The sequence below is a fragment of the Triticum aestivum genome, chromosome 3B (assembly GCF_018294505.1).
Source record: "Triticum aestivum cultivar Chinese Spring chromosome 3B, IWGSC CS RefSeq v2.1, whole genome shotgun sequence".
NCBI classification, from domain to species: domain Eukaryota; kingdom Viridiplantae; phylum Streptophyta; class Magnoliopsida; order Poales; family Poaceae; genus Triticum; species Triticum aestivum.
The window spans coordinates 150,823,697-150,832,464 of NC_057801.1; the positions used below are offsets into that span (position 1 = coordinate 150,823,697).

The 8,768-nt window shown below is 44.5% G+C and overlaps 2 protein-coding genes across 3 annotated transcripts; one reads left to right on the forward strand and one right to left on the reverse strand.

Annotated features, from left to right (window-relative positions):
- The first annotated feature begins 1,095 nt into the window (after nt 1-1,095).
- LOC123069096 (NADH-cytochrome b5 reductase-like protein) lies at nt 1,096-5,779 on the forward strand. Of its 2 annotated transcripts, XM_044491852.1 has the most exons (13): nt 1,097-1,406; nt 1,544-1,586; nt 2,521-2,596; nt 2,985-3,044; nt 3,331-3,381; nt 3,490-3,544; nt 3,688-3,758; nt 3,835-3,886; nt 4,101-4,178; nt 4,426-4,515; nt 4,600-4,713; nt 4,866-4,934; nt 5,454-5,779. In XM_044491852.1, the coding sequence occupies exons 1-13, from the start codon at nt 1,293-1,295 to the stop codon at nt 5,508-5,510; spliced, it is 930 nt and encodes a 309-aa protein (XP_044347787.1). In that variant the 5' UTR covers nt 1,097-1,292; the 3' UTR covers nt 5,511-5,779. The 2 variants fall into 2 exon arrangements, with proteins under 2 accessions (XP_044347786.1, XP_044347787.1); XM_044491851.1 differs by having other exon boundaries at nt 1,096-1,406; nt 4,426-4,713.
- A 593-nt stretch (nt 5,780-6,372) lies between these two features.
- LOC123069095 (BTB/POZ and MATH domain-containing protein 2) lies at nt 6,373-7,903 on the reverse strand. The gene has a single exon (XM_044491850.1). It carries the CDS (start codon nt 7,739-7,741, stop codon nt 6,644-6,646), a length of 1,098 nt encoding a protein of 365 aa, XP_044347785.1. The 5' UTR covers nt 7,742-7,903; the 3' UTR covers nt 6,373-6,643.
- Between the last annotated feature and the right edge of the window lie 865 nt (nt 7,904-8,768).

Consider the following 8,768-nt stretch of genomic DNA (forward strand, 5'->3'; position numbering starts at 1 on the left):
AGAAACCTGGCAACAGACTAGTGCATGAGGTTTATAACAAGCTTACCCGAATATCTGCGGTGCCGCGGGATTCAAAAACATCTCCAAATTTACAACAACCAAAAACTGCACATCCGATGGTAAATCTGGTACAACATGCTGGTTGAAAATCCACACAAGAATAAACAAACCAGTTCTTTTGACGAAACACATAGAAATACAATTGATTAAGTAAGCGTATTTAACCGTGTTTGAAGACAGCAGCTCATGAGCACACTCGCAAAAACAAACCCAAATAGATATTGGTTCAAAGATAAAGATAACCTAAAGCAATTCACTCAAAGGACGAAAGTGTTACTCCAATCTTGAGCACAAATACACCTGCATGAACAGTAAATTCTGAAAAGAATACTATTTTTCTTTGATATTTTTTGTGGATGAACATCAACAAATAATACAACATCTAGCAAAATTTCGCCATGAAAACACATCTGTAGAGGTGTGTGCCAAAAAAATGAGTGCTCCAAAATGTGTCTTTTTAAGCCTCAATTTTTGTTTTTTTACAGGCCTCTACGGATGTCATTTCAAGGTAAAATTTGGCAGGATGTTCGAAAATTTGTTGATGTTCATTTTGATTGATTTACTTTTTTTTGAATTTACTGTTCATGCGGTGTATTTGAGCCCGGAAGCAGATTATTCATGTCCCTCGAAGATGCCATACTCTTGGTGACAACTTGTAGGCCATCAGTCACAGTGAACTACGTTAGGAATGAACACAAAAAATTTCATCATAACCAACATAACCAACTGCTAAACATCCACGTCCGGACCACGAAGTGACGTGGGACAAAAAAAGGTATAACGACCGCCTTGCAGTGATATTCACAAAGAAACAACGACGATCATTTGAATACCTCATGCAATAACATGCACCACAAAACTCCACAACCAGTTGTAAATCTGGTGCATCATGCTGGTTAAAAATCCTCAAGGAAATAAACAAACCAGTGCATAATCTAGGCCAACCTGTCTACAATAATTATTAAAAAAATGAAAATGTTTCCCATTTTTCAATTCCACATCGAATGGATCGTTAAACACTGGCAAAGCCCACACAAAATCTCTACGTACACACAGACAGGTCACCACACCACACCACAGTACCACACTCCCGATCTACTCCCCAGATCGGCTTCCGTTGCGAGACGGAACCGCCCCCCGCTTTATTTCCGCCACCACCGACGCCGCGCCGGCGAAGGAGCCCCTCGCCAGATCGGATCCCTCCGCCGCGACGCGGCCCTCCCGCCTCGAACATGGCGGCTCTGCTGATGCGTAGGCTCGCCGGAACCTACCGCGGCCGCGCGCCGCTGGCCGCCGCCGCCGTTGGCGGGGCCGCGCTCTTCTACGCCTCGTCGAACCCCACCATCGTATGAGACCTGCCTGCGCCCCCCCTCCATTTACCCTTCGTTTTCCCCTCTCTTCGTATCTACTGTACTATCTAGTCGTGGCTAGTATGGGGAAGAAGCGAGGTTTATGTTTGCCTCACGGTGCCGAATGATTGCAGGCGCACATGGAGGAGAAGGGGGAAGATGCCGCTGCCAAAGTTGGTGAGCTCCAGCTCTGTTCGTTTTAAAATTTGAAATTCCTCTCGATCTAGTGGGTGTAGGGGTTTGCCAGTTTACGCAATTCTGCTTGTAAGTCTGTATCTCATTTGCCATGTCATGCCATTTCATTTTTAGCAAATGAATGAACATAATATTATGCCTGATGCGTGCTTCTGCAATTGAACCCGCAAAGGATGTGTACAGCCAGAAGTTTTTGATCTCCACACTTTAGTTTCGCGGAGAACCAGCGACTTCTAGACAAAGTTTTTGGGTCAGGAGCATTGGTAGAGTGTGGTAAAAAATCTCCTATTATCTGTTTGTTTTCCTGTTTCGAGAAAACACAAGTGCTTTGTGTATAGATGCACCGAGAGTGTGCAAAATGTGGTGTGCAATCCAAGCTGACAGGAGGCTGATCCCACAGTACACAAGATTAAACCCTAAACGCATAGCATTGCCAGGCACCCGTTTGTTATGAACAATAGATCAAGGCTTCTCATTGTTAATCGAGACATGTCTGATGCCTCTGTCAGTTACTTAGTGTACATGAACTTATGTTGTCAGATGATGGAATGCTGGATTTTGGCATGAGCGGATAGAAACCGTGCTGTCAAGAGTTATGTCTAGCCATTAAGTATAGTGGCCTTTTTTTACCCTAATTTGACTACTTTGCCTTGTTCCAAAGTGAGATGCTGCTTCGTAGCTGTTTTACAAGACTTAGTTGCTTAGAATCAGATATGACATTCAGTGCGATGATCTTTAAACTTCAAAGTCTGTGAATCCTGTTATCCTGAGTCCAAACTCTAGTTTTAGGTTGCTAGCTTATTATAGTTTAGAGTGGTCCTTTTCGTTAGACAATTCAGTTATTTCAGTGTGCGACAATACGTATCAGTTGTGCTTTTAGTTGTAAACTAATGCTTTATGTCCTTTTTTTTTTCAGCTCTTAACCCTGAGAAATGGTTAGAATTCAAGCTCCAGGAGAAGGCAACAGTTAGTCATGATTCAGAGCTATTCAGGTAATGGTTACCGTAGTTCTACTTTTGTGATGACATGATTGCATTAAATAGTTTATTGTGTTACGTGACAGTATAGGCAGATATATCATTACTGTGTAGATTATCTTCTAGCATGTCTGTATGTTCCAATACAATGCTTATACGTATTGGTTACTGAATTCACCTTCGATTTCTGTTGTTCATGTTAACAACTTCTCTTTTTTGTCACTCAACTTTCATACCAAATTTTTAGTAGACTAGATCATAAAGAATCCAAAATGACGCAAGCTTACATTTGCAAATCAATGTTTCTTTGAAATATCAGCTCTTTATCATTCTGTTTTATTTTGTAAGTTCATCTGTAATGTTCTCATATTTTGCGTCTTATGCAAGTGATTTTACCTGGCAGATTTTCGTTTGACCCATCTACTAAGCTGGGTCTGGATGTTGCCTCATGTCTCGTAACAAGGTATTTCTATTTTTTATGTCTCCAAGTCCTAAGATATCTCTGCTAAGAGGTTTTTTCTCTGAACTTTAAACGCAGTCATGCCAAATGAATAAATAAATGCCAACATGCCGTAGATCCTGATGATGTTCTAATAACCTTAACTTAAACAGCTGTTCTATTAACCATAACGTAAACCACTGTTCTATCTATCTAATAATAATTATTGCTTAAGAATAATGCCATTTTTATCAGGCAAACACATTATTGCACATATGTTAATCATTCAAAAACAATTATATCATTTCAGGGCCCCCATAGGTCAGGAAGTGGAGGGAAAAAGAAAATACGTTATTCGCCCGTAAGCAAACACAGAAGCTTTTCTCCATTTTCGCATATGGTAACCTAATTTATATTAGTAATTTTGATCAATTAAATTCGAACGAGACTTTTATCCTGTTGTCTGCAGGTACACACCTATCTCTGACCCAGATTCTAAAGGATATTTCGACCTATTAATCAAGGTATCAGAAACATTGATGTCTACATTCCATAACCTGCTAGTTGCTTGTGAATATTCATGGTTCTTTTTATTGTGCTATTGCAATTTGCTAGCTTGTTTTGAAAATGGAATCATAAAATACTGAGAAGATCTTCTATTGCACAGGTTTATCCCGAAGGGAAAATGTCTCAGCATTTTGCTAATTTGAAGCCAGGAGATGTTCTCGAAGTCAAAGGGTAAAGTGAAATGAAAATCTGATTTAGCTGCGTCACATATTGTTACCTCTCAGTGACTGAAGTCTTTCCCTTATAGGCCCATTGAAAAGCTCAGATATAGCCCAAATATGAAAAGACAAATTGGCATGGTAAGGCAGAACCTTAAGTTTAGCAAAGCATCTACCTTCTTAATTTATTTCAGCAAGGCCAATGCTGAGAAACTAATACTCATGTTATTTTTTTACTTATAACTTTAGTTTAACAGCTTTCGAGCAGTTGGTTCTTTTCCTCTTTGTTTCTGTTAAAGCATGGCTCTGTAGCCATATCAAATATACTAAATGCAGTTTATTCCTATGCTTCCAGGTTGCTGGTGGTACTGGCATAACGCCAATGCTGCAAGTTGTTAGGGCCATCCTGAAAAACCCTGATGACAACACTCAGGTAAACTGTCATCACAATTCTGCTTCTTTGCATTGACTTCATGCACTTTGATGCATATGCTTTTTGTTGAGAAGTATATTTTTCTTGAAGTCTTGAACATTCTGCAATACTATGCCCTAATCTGTGATGCTGCAAGGCAGATTAACGTCTCTATACACAGTTTTCACAAGCAACATCAGTATTCTATCGTTGGGTTAATGTTCCTTGTATATTCTAATCTTATTCTTCTTTTGTTCTTCTTGTCTAGGTTTCCTTGATCTACGCCAATGTGTCACCAGATGATATCTTGCTGAAAAAGGAGTTAGATAGACTTGCTAGCAGCTATCCTAATTTCAAGGTTAGCATTGGTGTATTGCTGGGGTTGCTCAGTTGCCACATGGGTGAAGTTACTGCTAAGCACTATATCTTTGCAACATTTCAGGTATTTTATACAGTCGATAAACCATCAAGTGACTGGAGGGGTGGTGTTGGCTACATATCAAAGGACATGGTTTTGAAAGGTTTGCCAGGCCCAGGGGAGGATTCTCTTATTCTTGTGAGTAGTTTCTGACATTTCTGAACATGGTAGCTTGTTTGTTATCTCCCTCAGTGTCAATGAATCATTGTTTATGGATATCTGTAACCTCATTGTTATATTGTAATTGGATTATTAGGAGATCTTTTTCATCGTGGTTTTTATTTGGTCAGGTTTGTGGTCCTCCTGGAATGATGAATCACATATCTGGAGATAAGGCAAAGGATTATTCACAGGGCGAGGTAATGCGAATGTTATTTTGTCATTAACAGTACATTTGATTGCAAGTTAACAATCTCACAATTCGGTAGTACTCCCTCCGTCCGAAAATACTTGTCATCAAAATGCAAAAAGGGATGTATCTAAAACTAAAATACATCTAGATACATTCCCTTTTATTCATTTTGATGACAAGTATTTCCGGACGGAGGGAGTACTCAATTGGAGGAAGGCAGTAGGACTAGGATTCTTATCCCTGGCTAGGCAAATGACCTTCTTTGAATGCTAAATTATCAATCTAATATACTCCCTCCGTCCCAAAATTCTTGTCTTAGATTTGTCTAGATGCGGATGTACCTAATACTAAAACGTGACTTGATACATCCGTATTTAGACGAATCTAAGACAAGAATTTTGGGACGGAGGGAGTACCTGTCAAGAGCTAACAAGGGAGCACACCATTGATATGGATTGTACACTATTTACAGCGTTTATTTTCCCCTTTTAGCCGCTTCTTCAATCCAATTTGATTTCTTTTGCAGGTCACTGGCCTTCTCAAAGATTTAGGATACACGGCAGATATGGTATACAAATTTTGAGTCGATCACCGGAACGTAGGGAACGCTGACTGCCATGGCAGTAAAATAAACCGCAGCTGAACCCTTTTTTCTTATCGCGCCACGGCAATTAGTGCCAAACTCAGAACAGTATGGTGCATCTTTTTGTAAGAATTTCGGTTCGGTTCCGTTTTGTCATCTGTGCGCGCTGCATGGACACCTGAATAACCTGACGCCGCCTGGTTGGCGGTGTTGTTTTAACCGGGCCGTTCTCTCTACGATACTGGAATGAATGAGGTAACAGTTTGATACTCCCTCCGTCCGAAAATACTTGTCATCAAAATGGATAAAAAGGGATGTATCTAAAACTAAAATACGTCTAGATACGTCTCCGTTTATCCATTTTGATGACAAGTATTTCCGGACGGAGGGAGTACAAGCCAAATGAGTGAATCTACATTCTAATATATGTCTATATACATCTGTATATGATAGTTCATTTGAAATCCAAAAAGACAAATATTTAGAAACGGAGGGAGCACAAGCCAAGCGTGCCATGATCTCAACGAGTGGGTTTCTTTTATGCATGCCCTTGTTCCTTCAGGTCAAATTCAAATCCTGCCGGCCAGCGATTATTTTATCAGTGGCTAACGTTTACTATTCCCTTTCAGCTGGTATTTTATCCGTCTTTTAAGGACGAATTCGTAAGTGTTCGCTGGTTGTGTTTTGTTAGATAACGGAAGAGAGCTCTCCCGGCCTTTGCAGACAAAATCATAGCTTCGGATAATTCAAAATCAATATGCATGTTGCACTGGACAGTGATAGATGGAAGATGCATCCTGAACAAATGTTTCACGGATTGTTTTGCAGAAGAAATGGAGATTCAATCAGCAATGTCACCTGATACTCACAATCCCCTCCATTACTGATTAATTTGCAGGTTTTGCACACATGCAATGAAATTACGGCGGATGTAGCCATTTTGAACATGACAAGCAAACTACTAAATGCCAGACATAATATGGTAAGCATGCTTACCATATTAGCAGAGACGTAATGTGATGGTTCCCAGCGATACCTTAGCTAGTACACTAGTTAATTAACCATCATGCACTACCGGTAGCTAGCAGAGCATAATTAGTGAGCATCAGAGGATCGATCAACCATCACTGAGCTTAGGTGTCGGCCGAGCACTTGGCAATCAGCTCCTTGACAAGAGAAGGGAAGCTTGAGCGCAGATTCTCGAAGTCGTCGCCGGCCATGGTTGCCGTCAGGTTCTTCGGAGAGCTGAGGAAATGGAAGCATGCACCTTTGAGCTCATGGCAGTGGTGCACCTCAGCTAACGCCAGGATGCTCGCCGCCGTGCCCGCCGCGATGTTCTTGCACAGCTTGTCCTCGCAGATCAGCTTGAGCCTCTCCATGCGGCACTTGTCGGCCGGCACGAGCAGATGCTGGGCCATGGCGAATTCCTCTTCCTCCGCTGTCTCCGGCGGCCACGAGTCCGTGTACACGAAGCGGAGCAGCGCCCTGAACACACCCGCCTCCATGTCGGATACACGGACCGTGCCGGCGCCGGTGCTCTCCCTCATCGGGCCGAAGAGCTCCGCGCTCAAGACTGGTGAGCGGGCTGCGAGCAGGCACCGGTGCGCCGGGAACGTCTCGCCGCCGACCTCGAAGACCACGTCGGCGCCCTTCTTGGCCGCGAGGAGGTCGCCGAGCTGCTGGCCCGGGTCGGACGGGGGCACGGGGATGGATCTGAGAGCGGGGCCCGGCGGCAGCCCCTTCTTGGCGCGGAACTCGTTGAGGACGATGATGTCGCACCTGATGGTGAAGGACTCGTCCTTGAGATGGTTGGATTTCTCCAGGGCCTTTCTCTTGACGAACTTGGGACATTCCCAGACATCAGGGCGGACGGGGGCCTCCACCTTGCCGAGCTTCAACGGCGCGGGCTTCCGTCCCCGCCTCTTGAGAAAGGAGAGCGCAGGCTTATTTTCCTCCTCGTCTGCCTCAAAGCCAAACTGGACTTGCGCACGCACTTCTCCGGCGACGACGTCGTCGAGGACGAGGTGGAGGGAAATGTACCTCGCGGCCACGAGTCGGTCGCCGTTGGGGTAGTACTCGATGACCCAGCGGCGGCCTCCCACGGAGAATGGTTGAGACCTGAGGCACTCTCCCTTAGGGAGGGCAAACTTGGTGACCGAGTAGCCGTCGATCTTCAGGTGGTAGTGCCCGCGCGCCGTGTCGGCCACGATCGCGGAGGAGCCAGCGGACATGGCGAGCCTCTTGAGTATCACAGGCGAAGCTTGGTCGCTACCTATCGCCGTGCAGAGCTTGTGGGATCCGGCGGGGATGGACCGGTGGAGTGGAGTGGAGTCACTGGTGGCTGGGCAGGAGGGGAACACGAGGACGAGCCTTTCTATTTGGTAAGTGTTTGGGCCCGGTGCGCCGGACGAAGCGCTCGGCCGGTCGCTTTCCTTTTTCACGCGCGGGACACGCTTGACCCAAACATTTTTTACTTTTTTTTCTTTGCTTCTTCTTCCTTCCGCCAGCCGTCTGACCCCATCTCATCTCCCCCATTGTAGCGCGTGGAGCAGCTCGCCGTCGGCCATGGATATAGATTGCAGCCCCGCTCGCCTTCCCACCTCCTTTTTTTCCTTCTCCCTCTCTTCCCTTTTCCTCCTCCTCTCTTCCCCTTTTGTTGCAACCGGCGACAGGCAAAACGCCGGGAGGACCGAGGTGCCCGTGCTACAACCATGGCCACGGGGAGGAGCTGCAACCGTGGTACTGGGAGAGTTGCAAACGGCGTTTTCCCGTGCTACAACCATGGACACAAAAAGCTACATCCGGTAGATAAAAAAGCTTCAACCAGACAACAAAATAGAGGAAATGTTACAACCGTTTGACCAAAAGCTTCAACCTGCAGATGAAAAAGCTTCAACCAGAGATTGAGAAATCTTCCTCGACGACGGCCATGGCGTCTCTCTATGATTTTGCTGCAACCGAACGATAGAGGAAGATTTCACCCAGGCGCTGCTCAAAACGAAAAAAGTTTCAATCGTTTACAGAAAAGCTTCCATCGTAGAGGGGAAAAGCTTCAACCATTTGTGAGAAAAGCTACAACCGTGTCAATTTTTTGCTACTACCGTCTGTGTGTTTTGCTACATGCATTCATGCGGCCATGGCACTTTTTTACGACCGAGGCGTGACCGAAGACGACGAAGGCGACATTTTTGTTGCAGCAACCTCGTTTTTTGCTACCAGTGGCGATGTGTTTTGCTACATCCATTCACGAGGCCATGG

Bases quoted from the DNA above. Each gene is read 5' to 3' on its own strand.
- LOC123069095 (XM_044491850.1), bottom strand. From the start codon at position 7,741: ATGTCCGCTGGCTCCTCCGCGATCGTGGCCGACACGGCGCGCGGGCAC.
- LOC123069096 (XM_044491851.1), top strand. From the start codon at position 1,293: ATGGCGGCTCTGCTGATGCGTAGGCTCGCCGGAACCTACCGCGGCCGC. The intron at 3,759-3,834 runs GTAAAGTGAAAT...TTTCCCTTATAG, and splicing joins GATGTTCTCGAAGTCAAAGG to GCCCATTGAAAAGCTCAGAT. The intron at 4,714-4,865 runs GTGAGTAGTTTC...TTATTTGGTCAG, and splicing joins GGGAGGATTCTCTTATTCTT to GTTTGTGGTCCTCCTGGAAT.